This window comes from Sarcophilus harrisii, chromosome 4 (genome assembly GCF_902635505.1).
Source record: "Sarcophilus harrisii chromosome 4, mSarHar1.11, whole genome shotgun sequence".
Taxonomy (NCBI): Eukaryota; Metazoa; Chordata; class Mammalia; order Dasyuromorphia; family Dasyuridae; genus Sarcophilus; species Sarcophilus harrisii.
Window position 1 is genome coordinate 419,241,759 of NC_045429.1, and position 20,391 is coordinate 419,262,149.

The following is a 20,391-nucleotide window of genomic DNA, read 5'->3' on the forward strand; positions in this document are numbered from 1 at the left end:
AAGCTAAACAGCTTCTAATGTTCCTTTGACCTAACCCTCAGCTGCTCTAATTTGAGTGGAACACAAAGGTTCTGGCATCTCTGAAAAGACTTAGGCATTGGGGGGTTGGGAAAGTGGGGAGGGAATATTCTAAATTTAAACTATAAAATCAGCATCTTCTAAAAATTGTTGCAGTTTTTAAATGGCGTAGGTGGATCTTGTGAATTGTGTGACAATGCACGCACATTTCTACATCCTGCTTGTGTCAAAACATTTGCAATGAATGTGTTCTTTTTGTAGGTTTTATTTTCATTCTCCACGTTGGCAGGGAAGCTCTCGCCCCATCCCCCACTCTCCACCTTCCAAACTTTTTCCTAAGGGGGGAAAAAGATTTGATTTTTTTTTAACCAAAAAGTGTCTTCAGTGGGTTTAAAAAAAACTTTGTTCTCATGTGAATGCTAAAAAAAGATTTTACTTTGGTACTTGTGATTTCTTTTATGGGTGTAGCTACAATTCTCAAAATAGGAAAGTAAGTACCATGTCCTGGTCTTTAGATTGAAGAGTGAGGCTGGGAATTGAGGATGTTTCCACCCTCATCTCTTTCTTTCCTCAGCTCCATCCACTGAAAACTGCAAAGTGGTCCTATAAATAAGCTCATCTGTTTTCCTTCAGGGAAGGCCTCAGCCAAGTCTCCCAAGATGGATCCTTAGGAAGGGATCATTACAAGAAAACTAGATGTAATCAACAGGACACCAGATGATAATCAATAGAACTTTTAAGCAAGACTCTGTAATCCACTCTTGTGTTTGACAGATGAGCAAACTGAATGAAGCAAAGTAAATTGAGACTCAGTATTCTTGTGTTAACATCGCTTGACTATTTTTTTTTTTCCAGCCTTTTTATACTATAACATGTAGGCCTTTCTGGGCTTGTTTTAAAAATCTACAGAACTTCACTTTCAGGTCTTTTGTTTGAGATGCCTTTTGGCATTGGTCAGAATATCAATTTTAAAGAATTGTCTCTCTCTCTCAACTCACAATAGGTTGGACGTGATAAATATGAGCCTGCCGCAGTATCAGAGCATGGAGATAAAAAAAAGGCCAAGAAGGAGAAGGACATGGATGAACTTAAGAAAGAAGTGTCAATGGTAAGATTTTTTTTTTGAAGGAAGTTATTGTACACACTTTATCTTTTTAAAATTCCCCTTTAAAATTGTCTTCCAATTCATAGAATCGTGTTATTTATGACATTCTTAGTGAATGAGTGACTGGATTTATTTGTCATTGAATGTTATAGAAGGTAAATGATGGATGATATGAACAAGATGGCTTCTGGGATCCATACCAACTTGGTAGTTTCTGTGATTATAATTGAATTGCAGGGTTTTAAAACTTGGAAAGGGACCTCAGAACATTCAATTTAGAGGTCATACTTAAAGAGTTTTAAAATTAGAGCAAAAAAGGGTATTGTTATAAAAATGGCAACTTTGGTCAACACAGCAATTTGACATCTCTCTTGGGGACCTAAATGAACAATTAGGGCTGGCCCATCCAGGGAACTATTTTACAAGTTGGAAAGGTCTGGAGTTCTCAAGCTTAGTTAATTTTATTATAAAGAACCCTGTGATCCTTGTGTAGGGGACACCTTCTGAGGCACCTGTGTGATCCAAGTTTGTTACTAACAGATCAGTTGAGAAAGACACGGTTTGATTGTAATTCATAGTACCTGCTTTAATCAGTGGCAAAGTAGCACCTTAAAAGTTGGCAAGGCAAGTTACAGAGGTTGGCTTTGACAATATAAAAACTTCCCCCATTGAAAATGATGAAGCTTTAGTTTTTAATTGGATCAGGAAAGTTTGCTGGCTGAGCTAACTGAGCTAATGAGTACTTCCGAGTTGTGATTTTCACCCTGTATTTATCCCAGGATTTACTTGGTTTTTTCAGGAGGATCATAAACTTAGCCTTGATGAGCTTCATCGGAAATACGGAACAGACTTGAGCCGGGTAGGTACAGTTCTTTAAGAATCAGAGCTCTATTGGGTATTCTATTTATTTCAAAGGATATACTCTCTTTCATCTTTTTTAAGATTTGAAATGGAAAAGATTTTAACTGAAGATCCATGCATTGGGTTTATTTGGCTTACTAAGTTAACAATATTTTTCTTTAAAATCCATATTAGCCCCAAAGTACAAAAATAATCCCAAAGCTCAAAATTATTCCTGTGACCATACAAATTCTGAAAGGTAGACATCATACATGGCCTTTCAGTCTTTCCCAGCTCGGAAATGATGAAAATGATTGGAGATAAACCTGCTCCATTATCCTTAGGCAGATGGCATAGCACATTTGAGAACCTCTAGAGGTCAAATTTGACTGATTGTCCTGAGTCTGGGGACACTGCCCTTAAGCAGCATAGATTCCTCAACCAGAATCTGCAGGAAATTGAATACATTTAAAATCAGACTAGAACAAATGGGAAAGGGTTCTTTCTGTGCTCTGAGGGCCTATCACTATTACTACTGGATGGCCCCTCAGTGACACTGCAGACAAGGATGAGCCCTACTGGATAGTTGTGGGTGATCAGGGTATAGTCGTGAGGTCATTTGAAATCTTCAGTGTTGATGGGAGTTTCCTTCCCCTAGTATTTTGCCTGAACTTAAGGAATTTTCGGAGACTCCTGTTACAACTTTCTCCTTTTACAATTGAGGAATTGCCTAGGGTCAGTCAGAAGCTGGATATGAACTTGGGTCAGTTTAAAAATGTGTATCTCCATTCTTCCCCTCAGGGTCTGACAAGCGCTCGTGCTGCAGAAATTCTGGCCCGAGATGGCCCAAATGCCCTCACGCCACCTCCCACTACTCCCGAATGGGTCAAATTTTGTCGGCAGCTCTTTGGAGGCTTCTCCATGTTGCTGTGGATCGGAGCCGTCCTTTGCTTCTTGGCCTATGGCATCCAAGCTGCCACTGAAGACGAGCCTCAGAATGATAATGTGAGTCCCCCTCATTCCCTGGCTGGGTGACCCCCGGTACATGTAAGGCACAGTGTCCGTTTCGTTATTCCCTGCCTTCCCTTTCCCTTCTCATTTTCAAGCACTGTTAGTGATACATATATCTCTGTGAAAAAGCTAGTGTCAGTAACTTGTCTGTCTTTCTTTTTACAGGGCTCTCTTTCTCTCTCATTCTCTCTCTGCCAGACCCCTCAGCTTTTCCTTCTCGCCTTCTACCTCTAATCACTGTCTTCATACTCCCTTCCGTCCCCATCCTGCAAAGCACTCGGACAAAAGTTCCACTTCACCCTGTACTTTGCCATTGTGAACCAGCCATTCTGCTTACTATGACTTTGGAACCAGGCATCCCTGCCCATGCGAGGCAGGCCCTGCTCCCCAACGGTGTTGATGCTATTCCACTGATCAGGTCGAAAAGCTATGCTGAATCAAGCCTCTCTTAATAGTAGCCCACATTTCACTTAGCTTCAGTCAGTCGTTCTTCCCAATCCCTGAACATTGTTGGGAAGCAGTCCTTTTTAACAAACCAGAGGAAAAAAACTGAGCTATAAAGGGGCTCATAAGAATAGATTAAACTTTATTTTTTTTTAAATTTTTATTTAAAAAATCTGAGCTATAAAAGGACTCCTAGATAGAATCCTATAAAAACTCATCTAGTCCAGTTCCCCAAACTTGATGAAATTGAGACACAGAGAAATTGTTTCTTAGTAAAAGTCACAGACATTACAGAAGTGTAATTTAAATCTAGTTTTCAGTCCATTGCACTAATTCACTTCTCATTTGTGACTTCCCAAAACATTGTAGGAAGACAATGATGCAATCTCTAGGCAAGTAGTTCTCTTTCTTACTAATTTGTTCATTTAAGGACCATATAGCTCTATTTAGAGAGTAAATCAAAGCTTTCAGCTAAATGAAAAACAAAAAAAACCAGCAGGTCCTTTTTCTCAAAACTGAAATTTAAGACTCCCCTAGTTCATGTTTTGTCCACTAACAGTTTCGTCTTTCACCTTGTAACTGTCAGTAAGTTGAACAGAAGGCTACCACATACTTGGTCACTGAGCAACCTTCACTCACTTAGCTCATTCCTTTCCAGCTCTATCTTGGTGTGGTACTGTCTGCTGTAGTTATCATCACTGGCTGCTTCTCCTACTACCAAGAAGCAAAGAGTTCAAAGATCATGGAGTCCTTCAAAAACATGGTGCCTCAGGTAACTCATGCTTTTCATGGTCCCTTTCTCACAGCCTCAGGAATGTTCACTAGCTTGGCAATCTGGTTCTCCAAGTATTGAAGCATCCCTGATTCTGAGATAGTCAGGGATTCTTTTAAACCAAGTTTGTTTTTCTTTAACAGTGGAAAGTGATATGCTAGTCTGCTTACCTGCCAATAGGATTATTGTGAGGAAAGAACCCTTGCTATAAAGATTATTTATTTAACTCTTTTGGAGGGGGAAAATACATACAAACTAAAGATTAGAGAACTAATCAGTGAACATCTCCTTATGGTATGAAATTACAGAAGATACTGTTTGATTCAGTAATTTGATGATTTTAATGTTTTTTAAACCAATGGGTTTTTCCTCTACTTAATGGTACAAATTATTTCCTCTCAAAGCAAGCCCTTGTGATTCGAAATGGTGAAAAAATGAGCATAAATGCTGAAGAGGTTGTAGTTGGGGATCTAGTGGAAGTGAAAGGAGGTGACAGAATCCCAGCAGATCTGCGAATCATTTCTGCAAATGGATGTAAAGTAAGTTGAATTTGTTTTCCTTGTCTTCCTCAGCCCCCAATCATGTCCATATTTCTGTTGATTAAGCAGATGATGGGAGTAATAGTAGGGCACTCATTTGCCCCCATCCCAAAAACCAAATACCTACCTACTATAGTAGAAGGCTTAAGGAGTTTATTTGGCAGCCAGTCTAATTCCTAATCTGGCAAATAGACTGTCTTTACATAGGATGTCATTAGAACAATGAACATCTGAAGAGACCAAAATTTTGGCAAAATCTTGTTTTGTTGACTGAAAATTTTGTTTCCATAAAACCCACAATTCCACTTAAGTTGTATTGAGACAGACTCTTTTGGCAAGATGTCTGTAGATTTTCACACCCTGACTGCCTTCACATACAAAATTTACTTTGGAGCTCATTGAATTTCACACCAAATTAAAAAATGATCATTGCTAATAGACTATAAGAATGTAAGGGGTCCATATTTCTTACTGCTGCATCAAGATAATGATTTCAATTCTTTCATTCATACAGGTAGACAATTCTTCACTCACTGGTGAATCTGAACCGCAAACCAGGTCTCCCGATTTCACTAATGAAAACCCACTGGAAACAAGAAACATTGCTTTTTTCTCTACCAACTGTGTGGAAGGTAGACCATTTCTGTCAATTTTTATGTTGATATAAATATAATACAATACATATTCAAGCACAGTGCAACAAATGTATGAGAAACTGGTTTGATGATTACAAGCCACTGTTCTTATGCAATTAATGCACTTTACAGTGTTGTGCCCAGTGGCTAGTTTTCTTTCCTCAATTCACTTGCCTACCCTCTTCTCTAATTGGATTCTGGTTTTAATCACCTAGTCAGCTATTCTCAAAGTAGACCTCATATCCTTTCAGAAAGTGAGGACTGTTTTCATAATAGTAATAATAGATAATTTTTACCTTATACCAGAACATGAAGCTCTAGCTATAAATACTCCTTTGTGGATCCTCTGTAAGAAGTCAAAGGATCCTAAGAGCAAAAATAAGTGATATAGAGCTCATCTGGGATGGAATCATGAATCTTATTTCAGGGGTTCTAAACATTAGGGTGAAGGGGGAAATGACAGTTTTGCATGTCTTTCAAGTGGATATGGCAACAAAACAATTCTGAAAGGTCTCCAGATTGCCAGAAAGGGGTCCAAAACAACAAAATAAGAACCCCAGAACCAGATGGTAACTATGGAAAGGGAAGCTCCTTTATTCATAGACCAACCACTCTTCAGCAAAGGGCACAAACTTTTTCAAGAAAACTAGCTAAGGAAAAAGAATATGTGAATCCATGAGGTGTGTTCACCCTGCAACACAACACGTTAAAGCAACATGAGTGCACCTTTATTGATCAGAAGGTAATGTTTCTTCTCTAAGGTACTGCCCGAGGCATCGTTGTATACACTGGGGATCGCACTGTGATGGGAAGAATTGCTACACTTGCATCTGGGCTAGAAGGTGGCCAAACTCCCATTGCAGCAGAAATTGAACATTTTATCCATCTTATCACCGGTGTGGCCGTGTTCCTGGGAGTTACCTTCTTTATCCTGTCTCTGATTCTTGAATACACTTGGCTGGAAGCAGTCATTTTCCTGATTGGTATCATTGTTGCCAATGTGCCAGAGGGCTTGCTTGCCACTGTCACGGTAAGAGGGATTGAGAGGGAGGGATGGGAACCTTTATGTTAAATAGTGTACAAAAAGAAATTATGAATACTTTTCCTGCATTAGGGGCAGTCATTATTCCTGAATAAGATAAAAGCTTAATGCATAGGAGGAGATAATCTGCCCTTCCCTCCAAAAAAGATGGGATTAATGGCTATATTGGTTGTTTAGTAAAATTTTATTGGCTAGTTGGTTATTCTTGCCAGACTTTGGGCAAGTTAATTAAGTCAGAATTGTCTTCTTTGAAATGTCTCCTAGGTATGTCTGACTCTGACTGCCAAGAGAATGGCACGAAAGAACTGCCTGGTAAAGAACTTGGAAGCTGTGGAAACACTGGGTTCCACATCTACCATCTGCTCTGATAAAACTGGAACCCTGACTCAGAATCGGATGACTGTAGCTCACATGTGGTTTGACAATCAAATCCACGAAGCTGATACTACAGAAAACCAGAGTGGTAAGAAAAACATTGTCCTAGCAAGGTTTAAAGACCATGTTCAACTTGGAGATGTGCATCTCTACATATAAAATAGAAAAATATCCATGCAAATATATATACATATAGTTATTTTTATATACTTGTGTGTGTGTGTGTGTGTGTATATATATATATAAATAGACATGTCTATATAGATGCAAATATTGTCTGCATAGACTTATATTATGTCTTAAATTTTGTTTTTAATTTATAGAGTAAAACATGGCACATTAAAAAGCAATTATTCATGCAACTGCATCTAAATTTTACCCCCTTATACCTACCATTAATCATCAGACACATGGGTATATGAGTGTGGTAGTAAAATTCTATATGTGCTTCTCTTTTTTTTTCTTATGCTATTTGGATACTAGTGTTCCACATGGAAAAAAAGCTCATATTGCTTAAGACTTTTGATAGCTTTTTAATTGGTTGGGGGCAAACCTGTATTTCACTGGCTAAATACTTTCTGTAGAATTGCCTGAATTGTCAGAAGTCATTTGGAAATTCAGAGTATTCTACATGGGCCTGACAAGTATTTTGTATTTATTTCTGCCTTTTGCTTTATACAACTATTAATTTCTGAGTATCGCAAGTATACAAATCCACTCATAGCCCACTAAACCACAACCAAAAATAACCCTCCTTTATAACAAAAAAAAACACAGCTGAAAAGTGAATAGAGGCAGCGTTCTATATATTTTTTTGATTAAGCTTTCAAAAAAAAATATATCAAATGAAATTAATTTCGACACAAACAATATCTGTTTCCCTCCCTCAGGTGTCTCTTTTGATAAGACTTCAGCTACTTGGCTTGCTTTGTCCAGAATTGCAGGACTGTGTAACCGTGCTGTGTTTCAGGCTAATCAGGAAAACCTACCTATTCTGAAGGTATGCTGAGATCCCAGTATCTTAAAGCTTCAAGTTTGGGAAACCCATTTTGAGTGAGTGGGGGTAGAGTGGCTAAAAAAAATACTATTCTTTAGCTATGTAAATGTTTCATTGCTTAAAAATCTCATAGTTCTTTAATAATTGCAGGACAGATATGTCTACATTTGATTTTATTGTTTCTAATATATATTAGAATATATAGCAAAATGCTATATATACTAATGTCAGAAAGCTGACATTAGTATATATAGTTCATGTGATCCAAGTTATATAAAATTACATATTCAAATACTAATAGGGATAAAAGATTCTGGTGAATAAACACCCTATACTGAACTTTAGAGGGTGGCCTAGAACAATTTATCATAGGCAGAGCTTGAAAATGTGTCTTAAGACCATCTTTCTATCTTCCTACCCATTGATGTCTGGTGTAATGGAAAGATTTTAGTGGAAGGAATCTTAGAATTGAAGGTTTGGGTTCAATTTCTAGCTCAACTGAGTGAGATAATTGTTTACAATACACTTAGCACAGTGTACAATGTTCATGTTGCCCAACATAATAAGCTAGTGGTATTTTTACTTGGGGGGACCTTTGACTTTTATGACATCCCTTATCAATGTTGAGGCTGCATATCTTGGGATAAAACCTTGAGGTTCTACTTCCTTTATAATGAAAATGGTACAATTTGGCTGTTTTTAGAGATTTCTTTAATTAAATGATTCCATTGTTTCAAAATTCTGACTCTTCTCAGTCTCAGTCAAATTAGAAAGTTTTCAACATGGTCATATAAGTATGACCATGTCTTTGTCAATAATTTGAAATCTTAGATTTGAATTAAAACATTGACATGGCCATGGGGCCTTTTAGTTATGGTTTTTTTGTTCTTTTGGCTTGGAACCTTTAAGCCTGGACAAATTTGCATGATTAAGATAATGCTTCAATTACAAGGTCCTTCAGTCTGCCCTTGAACTCTTGATTGCTTGCCTGACATTCAGAGCATTTATTTTAAAAGGCCATATGAATTAGTTATAGAGCAGCTCTTTCCCCTGTGGGACATCTCCAGATTGTAGCTAGAAAAAGAACTGAGTCAAGAATGGAGTGAAGAGAATTTATTCCCTGAAGGGACAATGGCACATAACCCTTAAAGCTTTCCTGCAGCTTTTGAACAGAGAACAATTCAGATGAGATCACAACTGAGATCCCTGTAGTTACTGACTTAAGGAAACTGCTGGTACAGAGATTTTTTTCCCCATTTCCTGCCCACCTATACCCTCTCTCCCTGTCCCTTTTAAAAAGTATATTCCCTTTTCTTTCAGCTAATTCATTCCCCCCCCCCCTACACTGAAACATAATCGGTAATATGTCTCAAGGCTCAGTGCTAAAATCTTTTCATGTCATTAACAGTTAATGTTTTTTGTTTGCAGCGGGCAGTTGCTGGCGATGCTTCTGAATCAGCCCTCTTGAAATGCATTGAATTATGCTGTGGTTCTGTCAATGAAATGAGAGATAGATATGCCAAAATTGTGGAGATCCCATTCAACTCCACCAACAAGTACCAGGTTAAATGAGGTTTCTTTGTGTGGATTGCTAGTGGTGGGGTGGAAGGAAGCGTTTCTATTCAGTAGGAGTAAATTGCCCTTTAAAAAATAAATTACAATCATGTCATGCATTCACATTTACCCTGTACCAAAATGTAGGATGCTTCTAAGCTATGTGGCTTTGAATTTTAATAGAGGAAATGATTGTTCGAAGTTCAATTTTTTAAGTTTACTTTTATAAGCCTCGTTTAGTTGGTTTTCCCCCTTGCTCATCCGGAGTCAATTTTAAAATTAACCAAATTCAGCCTCGGATCTGTACTATTGTAGTACTCTGCCACTCCCCACTTTAATAGTATGTCCTTGGTTGTTTCATAAGTAGAACTTTTCCCCAAGAGATGCTATCTCTAGGACACTCCCAGATTCTTTAACCTTCTGTTAACTCAGGTCAGCACCTTCTGCATCAGCTTTTGAACAGTGAGATTAGGTGACTTACCTAACACACAGCCAGAATCAAAACATACAAGCATCTAATTTAACTTGACCATTGCACTCTCTTTCAGCTCTCCATCCACAAGAATCCAAACACCTCTGAACCACGACATCTCTTGGTGATGAAGGGCGCTCCTGAGAGAATCCTGGACCGATGCAGCTCCATTTTGATTCATGGGAAAGAACAGCAGCTGGATGAGGAACTCAAAGATGCTTTTCAGAATGCCTACCTGGAATTGGGAGGCCTTGGAGAAAGAGTGCTAGGTAAAGGGATGGAACAGGGTTCCTTCACATGTAAAAATCATAAGGAGGAAGAGGGACTTCTCTACAACCTCTAGCACAGTGGTGTCCTTGGGCACTTTCACCCATGGCAGTCAGTGGGAAAGTCCTAATATTGCTTTATTTGAGCCTCTGATTGGTATTTGTATATGTTGCAGTGTCTTCTGGCCCAATAAATGCGTCTTCCTTATTGGCGATAGCAAGGATTCCCAACCTTATGAGACAAGGATAATCTTCCTTTTTTTCCAAAATAAATTCCACAAGCTGTCATTTTAAATCCATCAGAATTCTTTCCTGATGAATATGGACAAAAAGCTTGTTTCTAAACATTGCTTCCTTGGAATTCTGTAATCCATCCCACTGGATGATCTCTTCTAATAGTATTTTGCCTCCCCATGAATGCATGATCAGAAAATACAAATGTCTGAACAAACCATAATCAGTTCAGTTCTCTGAGGTAGGTGAATGGGTTGGACAGGGTAGCCTTGTCCCCATTTCTGTAGCCAAAGATCTTGGTATAATAGGACTAGAAAAATGGGTTGGGCACAAAGCTCAGGATTCCAGATAATCTTGATCAGGAGCAGTAGACTTGAAGGTTCTTAACCTTGAGTTTAATAGATAGCCATGGGGCTTGTGAATTTAGATGAGAAGTGATAAGGAATCATTGTTACTTGTTTGGTTTCCTTTTTTTTTTTTTTTTTTGGGAGGGGAGAATGGAATAATGGCAATTGGAATGGTTTTGCCCAGTGTTTAAGAGATTTCTGAGAGTGGACAGCATGTCCACTGTACCACCTGGCCAGCCCTCCCTTTTTTAATCCTATGTATTTTATAATATTTTATAATATTAAAAGCATTATTTTGAAGAAAAAAAGGAATAAACACCCTATACTGAACTTTAGAGGGTGGCCTAGAACTGCCATGACATAGAAATCCATGATTCAAAAAAATTTGAAAATCGCCACTGGGGATTCTTTTACTATTCTTGGAGATTGTCATCCTTTTGACATCTAGTCTTATCATAGCATCCATAAATTTGGAGCTAGGATTGGATCTTGGAGCTTAACTAGTCCTTTTCATGGAAGAAAACTGAAGCTCCAAATAAAAATGTCCATCTGGATTTGAGCCCTGAACCTCTGACTCAGTTGAACATTTTTCCTAGCTAAAAAAGCTGGTGTTTGAAGAAAGTTGCCTGTTGTAGACTATCACTTAAGATTCCTTGCCTCATTGCATGGTTTTGTATTCTTGGGTGATCCTAGATAACCTTGTTTTCCCATACAGGCTTTTGTCATCTCCTCCTCCCTGATGAACAGTTCCCTGAAGGGTTCCAGTTTGATACAGATGAAGTGAACTTCCCCGTTGATAACCTCTGCTTTGTTGGGCTCATCTCCATGATTGATCCTCCACGGGCTGCTGTCCCTGATGCTGTGGGCAAGTGCAGAAGTGCCGGCATTAAGGTATTTTTCCACACCTTCTCTCATTATCCATTGGGGAAAAAATCGCTATCATTTTATTTACAAAATATTGACTATTTTGCAGTAAACAATAGCAGATACATCATTTTTGAATCTTTTTTTCCTCATTCTTGGAAGGGTAGAGAAAGGAACAAAAACAAAATTTTCAGAATTTTCTGTTTAATGCACTTTTACATAATGATATAGTCGGGGTAAGTGTCCATTTTCAGCATTCTGTGTCTTCTCCTCATTTACTTGATATTAATATTTCCATTATTTTCTGTCATGTGCTACAACATAGCCATTACTTCATTGCACATTTTGGTGATAGACCTCTCTCCCATCAGCCAGCCTAAAGAATCATCTATAAATATTTTTGCATGGTTGATGGGAGAGAGTGGAGAATGAATCTTCCAGATGCATAACCATCATTGGTCTTTTTAGCCATTTTTTTCTCACTTGTTTGCTTGGCAAGTATAAAACGTTTTTTGGTTTTTTTTTCCCTTACCAGGTAATCATGGTCACTGGGGACCATCCAATCACAGCTAAAGCTATTGCGAAAGGTGTGGGTATCATCTCAGAAGGCAATGAGACTGTGGAAGACATTGCAGCTCGTCTCAACATTCCCGTGAGCCAAGTGAATGCCAGGTAACACCAGAATCCTTTTTTTGTTGGGGTGAAATCAGACCCAGAAATCTCCACATTCTTTTCTTTAGTTCCAAGCCTTTGTGCAGGATAACTGAACAATGTCAAGAATTAGTTCTTTTCTGAATGTGCAGCATCAATAAACTATTAGCAGTTTAGTCAGATGTGAATAAGCTAAGAGGTGAAATTAGTTTAGAGGAACTAATAGTTTGCAGCCCAGGATGATGGCCACATTCTCTTCCCCAGCCCCAGTATTCCAAAGGAACAAAGCCATCAGTCTCACAAAAGATTAAACATTACCCCAACTGGCAGGATGCCCTCATGGCTATTGTTCCCCACTTCTTTGGGTTGGGGTAGGCAAGGGGCATTTGTAGGTGAATGGGAACTAAGTCAATTTGTAGGTTTGTTAGAACCCAAGTAAACTCCCTTTGTATAACTTTATATTTATAATAATATTATATTTGTTATATTAAATTTTCAGCACTTATCCATATAACTTAAACCCTTTGTTTTTTTCCCCTGAAATATTCAGGTAGCCTGTTAGCCATTGTGGTGTGATGATTAAGCTGGCTTCAGAACAAGAAGCCATATTGCACCCTGTCTACTCCTTTTCCTGATAACTGGACAAGGTTCTTATCTTGGTTGTCAGGATAGCAGCCTCTGCCACTGGCTTGCATTGATAGAAGGAATTACTTCAGCTGGGAAGACAAAAATACTCCAGTAGCTAAACGAGGAAACTTCTTTGAGATATCCAGAAAGAGAATCATTTGTCTAAGCCCCTTTTTGTTGGGCAAGTAAAAAATGGGATCTGAGTTGCAGGAGTTCAAATCGCTAAAGGCAAACTACAGGAAAATTTTATTTTGTGAGAAAAGAACGTGAGGTGGGAGATATTAGGGAGGCACTAGTGACTTGGCCCAAATCAAGATTATTGAAAACCTAAATTAAAAACCCCGAAAGCATTAATTCCCCATGGAACTTTCCATGCTATCCCCAGTCCTTTAAAAATAAGTGACTTAGCTAAGAAACTTCCCCAGCGTTGGATTAAAACCCTGGAAGGAGAAGAGATGGCCTTTTTCCTTCTTTGGCAGCTAGCATCCTGTGATCAGTTTGTTCCCAACCAGGAAACTCCCCCAGAGCTAAAGGTCAGCTGTGATGATCCCCTCTGTATAATAGCTGTGGAAAATGAGATGATGAAATTGCTTTTGCCTTTACAAATCAGCCCTTTCTTATGGTGAGGGAGAGGCTAGGGAATGAATGCTACCCAGGTGAAGTAATAATTGGTAATAAGTTATTTTTCTATACCACTTTGTATACCACTTTGAAGTGTGCAAAACACTTCAGTGCATGATAAGTGTGTCATCACAAATTTTTATATTTTCAACACATACATTCATTTTGTTGTGTACATAAATATATGTGATAGTGTATGTATATACATATAGCAAATATTTTACATAATGTGCATATATTTATATGCATTTATAATTTATATTTTATAAGCATATGTGTTTTGCGAATATATTTGTATGTGTATAGATATCCCAATTTTACGAATGGGGAAAGTAAGACAAGGAGCGAGTGCCTTGTTTCTTTGAATTTCTATTTTTCTTGAATAATTCTCTTCAAATCAAATTTGAAATTCTAGAGATGCCAAAGCCTGTGTGGTACATGGCAGTGATCTGAAGGACATGACTTCTGAACAGCTGGATGACATCCTGAAGCACCACACGGAGATCGTCTTTGCCAGAACGTCTCCTCAGCAGAAGCTCATTATTGTGGAAGGTTGCCAGAGACAGGTCAGAGAGCAGGAGGGAGGGAGGAAGCGGGCAACTCCCTGTGGTTTGCTAGTAGTTCACCATGGGGCTTTGCCACCTGTGGAAGTCTGCCCACATGAGCAGCCTGGTTCCTCTGTGGAATCCCTAGCAGGTTTCTTAAGGGACCATGAGTCTGACTAGCAGTAAGCAGGGGCTGACTATAATGTCTTTGCTTAGCCTGGGGGTAAAATAAAGTGGGGAAAAAAGTCCAGAAGATGTCCCAAGATCCCTTTTAGCACCAGAATCTGAGCCTGGCTTTTATTGATTTCAGAACCACTGTCCGGAGGGAGAAGTAGAGAAAGAAAGCAGTCTTCAGTACTAAGCTCAGGAAGGATCCCTGGACTAGAATTCTTCTGCTCAGCAGAATCTCCCCTTTGAAATTTAATATGAAAGTGACTGGGAACCCCATGCCATGTTTGTAAAGCAGAAATAAAGCCTCACATTGGCTCATTGAGAATGCTGGGGGAATAACTGATAAGCTTTGATAACCCACTGAGGTTTCAAGCATCTCCTTGATTGTTGTTTTCCTTCTCCACCTCCTTTTCTCTGAGCAGGGTGCTATCGTAGCTGTAACAGGGGATGGTGTGAACGATTCTCCTGCCCTTAAGAAAGCAGACATTGGCGTTGCTATGGGTATTTCTGGCTCTGATGTGTCCAAGCAGGCTGCTGACATGATCCTCCTAGATGATAACTTTGCTTCTATTGTCACTGGAGTCGAAGAAGGTACAAGACACTTCCAGATCTACTGGAAATCTTTCCTGTTCACAAAGATGCTTGTTTTATACCCCATCTCCAACCCTTTTGGTGGGGAGGACCCATTAATACAGCTTTATAATGAATGATCTTGCTTTTCCTAGGTCGTCTAATCTTTGATAACCTGAAAAAATCCATTGCATACACCCTGACCAGTAACATTCCAGAAATCACCCCCTTCCTCATCTTCATCATTGCAAATATCCCTCTGCCTTTGGGCACTGTCACCATTCTCTGCATCGACTTGGGCACTGACATGGTAAGTTCGGGAGATGCCTTCCAAATAGTACACAGCAAACATTTTGTTCCCTAGTAGATAGTACATCATGGGATGCTCTGGTCTTGTCCAAATTAATCCTAGTTCCTCCATAGGGAAAAGAATGTGCTTAAGTTACATAAGCTGGCTTGCTCCTGATTTTTCATAGAATCCTTGTTGGAAAGGACCTTCAGGGTCATCTCTTCATTTCTAATTTTAGTCGAGTACATCTTTTGAATATCTCCATCCCAAAGAATGAACACTTTGTATTGTGAAGGCCTTTCCTTGCTCTCTATCTTTTGACACCTTTTTTTTATCAGCTAGCAGGATGTCTACCCCCTTTGCAAACTATATCTGGGTAACCAGGCCCACAATATCATCTCACTCTTAAACCAAAACTTAAAGCTCAAGAAAAATCGACAACACTCTTTGCCTTGCCCCATGCTGGTCACAGCCCTGATCATGAACATCTTCTGTCCTTCTTCCAAGGTACCGGCTATTTCACTGGCATACGAGCAGGCTGAGAGTGACATCATGAAGAGACAACCCAGAAATCCCAAAACAGACAAACTGGTGAATGAGCGGCTGATTAGCATGGCCTATGGGCAAATTGGTAAGCAGTAATCACACTGTGGTACCGAATGGAAAGCACCTGGTTTTTAGAGGGAAGGAGATAGACCAGTTTGGAGATCTTGGTATTTGTCCTACATAGACTAAAAAAGCTTTTTAAAATCTAATTATTAATAAAGCCTTATAGCATCTCTTCTCTTCCTTTTATCTCAAAGTGTTAAGATTATTCTGTTCATTGTCACTTTTGGAGGAATTTTTAGTTTTGTACTCGAACTAGTATTTCCTGGTAAAATCATGCTTTACTGGCAATTGAGGACAATCTAATCTTATGAAGGTACATGAGGGAATTCAAAGGAGCAAATAATCCTTAGTCTGAATTGAAATCTTAGGCTTGCACTAAATGCTAGAGATTAGTTTGCAAACCTGGAGAATTCAGTTGGTCAGGCTGTGAGAAATGATCACATCTCTTTTCCTGAACTAGTAAGAACTGAAGGACAGAGATCTCAGTATCTGTTTCTGTTTCCACTTTTGTCTTTCCCTATCTCTCTTCCTTTTCTCTCTGTCTCTGTCTTTTTCTCCTTTCTAACACTGTAGATCAGGGCATCTAAGATTTGTACCATTAGAATATTTGGTTCAGCCTTATATGTGTGTTTGTTGGTACATTCTTTTTCTGAACCAAATATTCTAAAAGAATGTACAGCTAGTATATACTCTTCTCCCAAGTAAAAAGATGGGAAAGTAGTACTTCTGGTGACAGCTCATGGACTCCTAGTAGAATGTTAAATTAATTAAAAATTATTAAGCATTGGGGAGAAAAAAGAGGCAAAAGGTAGTTCTTAAGAAATGACATGCAAATAACTGTACAAATGAGTAATAGAGTAATACACATTTGGAAATAGAGGGATGGCATTAATATTAAAAAGCCTTTGAAGAAAGCTAGAGAACCCCAGACACCCACATGAAGAGAGCAAGCATTCCCCATCCCCATTATGGAGGGTAGCTAATAAAAAATGGAATTAAGGGAGGTATGGAGTGTTGAAGAGGTGCTAGAGCTCTGGAAAGGTCAGCTCATTCAAGCTCAAGGGCAAAGTGAGTCACGGATCTAGCTGCCTACAGAGAACAACTTTGTTCCTGAAAAATCGCCCAGGAATGAACTATTTCCACCTTCCTTGGGAGATGAGAAGTTCTCATCATAACTCTTAACATGCTCTTTGGATAAGTCCTGAAGTACTAGTTGCATATTAGTGGGCTAGTCAGGTGCTCATTGTGTCGTCATCTGAAAATAGATTTATTTGGAAAATAGCAATTTGGTAAGAGTGAAAAGAACAGTGGGTCACAAATTGTAGTCCATTACTTAATGGGATTAAGAAAAGAACCCTTATTTCCTTATCTCTTGCAATAATAAACTCCTATCCATCAAACCTCAGGGCTACTGTGGAGCTAATACAAATTAATGTCCTATATATAAAAGTGCTGACTATTTGGGGAAGAATAAAGGGCACATTTTCTTTTTTCTCAGGTATGATCCAAGCTCTTGGAGGCTTCTTTACATACTTTGTGATTCTGGCCGAGAATGGCTTCTTACCCTCAGGCCTGTTAGGGATCCGAGTGCAATGGGATGACCGATGGGTGAATGATGTTGAAGACAGCTATGGTCAACAGTGGGTAAGACCTCTTCCATGACTCCTAAGACTAGAGGAAGATGAAGGGAAAAGGAAAGGAGTGAAGAAAACAAATTTCAATGTGTTTTTATCTCCCTCTCCTTTAGACTTATGAACAGAGGAAAATAGTGGAGTTCACTTGCCACACAGCCTTCTTTGTCAGTATTGTGGTGGTGCAGTGGGCCGATCTGATCATTTGTAAAACCAGAAGGAATTCAGTCTTCCAGCAGGGAATGAAGTAAGTGACACATGCAAGGGAAGCTCTGGTATTAAGGATCTCCCCAGAACACAGCCTTCTGGTGGGACTGAGTCATCCCCTGGGGGACATTCATGATTTCGTGACATTTGGCCCTTATTTGAAATATATCCCACCTTAAACAGAATAGTTTAAAGGTTTGAGGGAGTATCAAGTATCCAGTATCTGCCCTTTGCTCTGGAGCACAATACAATTTTAGTCACCCTGACACACAAGATCGGAAGTGATCTGGGCCACTGCTCTTGAGCAGCATTGGCTGTCTAATAAATTATTCTCTCTTCCATCATACCTCCTTATCTTTAAAATGAGGTATTGGAGGGGAGGGGGATTTTAAAGTCATTTTTTAAGGTCCTGGACTGCAGGAATAGTTGAGGGAAAGGTGTATATTTTGAATTTGAAGTATTTTCATTGCCTCAACACCCCCCAATTTTTTTTCCCCTCTCTAGGAACAAGATCTTAATATTTGGCCTCTTTGAAGAAACTGCCCTTGCTGCCTTCCTTTCATACTGTCCTGGAATGGGAGTTGCCCTAAGGATGTATCCCCTCAAGTAAGCTACTAGATTCAGTTGATATCTATTAAAATTTGAGATGGAACCCTTTTGACTATTGCTTTCAGAATTTAGTTCTTTCAGGGGGGAATTTTACCAACCCAGAGGCTAGACTGGAATCATCTAAACCCCAACATTTATTTATCAAAATAGATGCAGAGCAGGGGTTGCTGCTGGGGCCAGGTAAATAAAGCTTCAGGAGCAGTCTCCCAAGTAATGAGCTGGAGGATTCGCCCTCCCCTCACTTCTTGTCATATCAAATGTCATTTCCAGGTTTCACCTTGGAGCCCATTATCGTTCATTCATTAAACATTTAAGTGCCTTCTGTGTGCCAAGCCTTGGGCTAAACACCAGTCATTCAAATAAAAGAAAATCTGTCATTCAGCGCTCTGTCCCTCAGGGCTGCTGTGACTGGGGAGACTGGGCCGGCCATAGGTCCAAGGTTCAGAAGTTCAGCAGATAAAGCAAATAATTGTTCAGTCTCGAGCAAGATTTTTTTCAATGAAATCACCACAAAATAATAAGAGAATATGCCCAAATCTCCTCCCATCATGAAGGATAAATCCCCCAAAAAAGAATGAAATCCCAAAAAAGGGCTAACTAAATAAACCCCCATGACCTGATTTTCTTTAATGAAATCCTTTTAGGCCTGAGGCATGTGGCTGAGTTTATTTCCTTTAGCTTTTCTAGTTGACCGTTTCTCAAAGTGACTCTTTGTTTTTTGTTGTTATGTGTATCCAGGAGTGTGGTTAGCATGTCCTTGGGAGGAAGGATTTCATCATTGCTTTACCCAGACACATGACTTTTCTCCTCACTTCCTCTCTCCCCCACGTAGCCACCAGCATGCTTGACTTATTTGACTCATTTCTATTTTTAGACCAACATGGTGGTTCTGTGCCTTCCCTTACTCTCTCCTTATCTTCGTATATGACGAAGTCAGAAAGCTCATCATCAGAAGGAGCCCTGGTGGTAAGGACCTTTCTGTTATGATTGGGAAGTGGGAGACGGGTGGTCCCTTCTTGGGTTTGCTTTTAAAGCTCTGAACTGGGAACCTTTGGGGGTAATTAGTGGGAAGCCGTCCCAACCAGTGTTTGAAATGCCAGTAACTCTTAAGGCAGAATCAGAATTCACAATTAACTACTCAGCCCATACCCTAATTTCAGAGTTTTCTGTGGATTTTTTGTTTGTTTTTGGATGCAGTTGGGGTTAAGTGACTTGACACAGCTAGGGGGTCTGAGACCAGATTTGAACTAGGTCCTTCTGACTTCAGGGCTGATTACATCACCCAGCTGCTCCCTGAGTTCATTATTTCCAAATAGAACAATGAGATATACTCTCAGTTATGCCGATTATCCTCATCAGCTCTCTTTTTGGTTTGTTTGCACTTAAAAATATTCACAAATAACCAACATTTTCCCCACCTCCTTATAAGTGTCTTGTCTACTTTTCTAGGCTGGGTGGAGAAAGAAACCTACTACTAGTCTCCCTTTACTGCACGTCGTGGGCCATTCCACATATTCTGCATCCATCACCACCTCTTTGTGTAATTCAGTCTTGGAATTCAGAATTTTACCCTGGTAGGAAAGAACCGAAGCATGTGGGGAAAGCAACACGTCCCGGAATGAAGCATGTAGATATGGGGGGGAGGGGGGAGGGCTGCCTGTATACATCCGTCTATGGGAAGGTTTTTATGTGCCTTTTTGTTTTTGTAAAAAAGGAAAAACCGGAGAGACTGAAAGAATACATTTTATATCTGGATTTTTACAATAAAGATGGATTATAACTGAATTATCCCTGTTTCTTTATTTAGGGAAATGGGGCATGGGGAGAGAAACATTCTTCAGATTTGGAACTGGCTTCCTTTGTCTTGGATAGATGGTTTCACTTGACCCCATTTTCAGATGTCATTTCTAAGAGTTCATTTCTTCCTTTAAATCCAATTTAGTTCTCTAGCAATGAGCAATGCAGCTCATACATTCCAAAAAGGCATTTGCAGAAGTCTCCAAGTCTGCCATATTGACCACATTATTGATTAAATTTCTTGTCAGTTCCTATAGACTTGGTATTAAAGACAAAGAGTTGTATGGATTGTTTTTAAGGAGATCAATCAAACTAATAAACTTAAAACTTTGTTAAGCCAGGTACTGATTTTATTTGTTTAGCAATAAATACATTTGACCAGGTTGTATAAGTAACTTCTGATAGAAACATGCTGAAATCATTAAGAAACCCCTGTTTGCTCCACACCCAATCTGAAAATCCCTTTGGACTTGGAGCCTCTCAGTAAAAGCCTGTTAAGAAAATGGTAATCCATTTTTCCAGTTGGAGTAAAATAGAATCAACATTCTG

General features: G+C 39.2%; 1 protein-coding gene across 1 annotated transcript in view; it reads left to right on the top strand.

Moving 5' to 3' along the window:
* Positions 1-19,830, top strand: part of ATP1A1 (ATPase Na+/K+ transporting subunit alpha 1) — a 30,978-nt gene extending 11,148 nt beyond the window's left edge. Inside the window, exons 2-23 of the mRNA XM_031967363.1 lie at positions 1,022-1,126; positions 1,923-1,982; positions 2,765-2,968; positions 4,077-4,190; positions 4,595-4,729; positions 5,244-5,361; positions 6,126-6,394; positions 6,671-6,869; positions 7,672-7,781; positions 9,207-9,341; positions 9,881-10,073; positions 11,367-11,542; positions 12,051-12,187; positions 13,830-13,980; positions 14,553-14,721; positions 14,856-15,010; positions 15,497-15,620; positions 17,097-17,242; positions 17,346-17,476; positions 17,941-18,042; positions 18,920-19,011; positions 19,495-19,830. Coding sequence (XP_031823223.1) covers positions 1,022-1,126; positions 1,923-1,982; positions 2,765-2,968; positions 4,077-4,190; positions 4,595-4,729; positions 5,244-5,361; positions 6,126-6,394; positions 6,671-6,869; positions 7,672-7,781; positions 9,207-9,341; positions 9,881-10,073; positions 11,367-11,542; positions 12,051-12,187; positions 13,830-13,980; positions 14,553-14,721; positions 14,856-15,010; positions 15,497-15,620; positions 17,097-17,242; positions 17,346-17,476; positions 17,941-18,042; positions 18,920-19,011; positions 19,495-19,523 — 3,054 coding nt within the window. The 3' untranslated portion in view covers positions 19,524-19,830. The remainder of the gene's footprint in view (positions 1-1,021; positions 1,127-1,922; positions 1,983-2,764; positions 2,969-4,076; positions 4,191-4,594; positions 4,730-5,243; positions 5,362-6,125; positions 6,395-6,670; positions 6,870-7,671; positions 7,782-9,206; positions 9,342-9,880; positions 10,074-11,366; positions 11,543-12,050; positions 12,188-13,829; positions 13,981-14,552; positions 14,722-14,855; positions 15,011-15,496; positions 15,621-17,096; positions 17,243-17,345; positions 17,477-17,940; positions 18,043-18,919; positions 19,012-19,494) is intronic.
* The last annotated feature ends 561 nt before the right edge of the window (positions 19,831-20,391 follow it).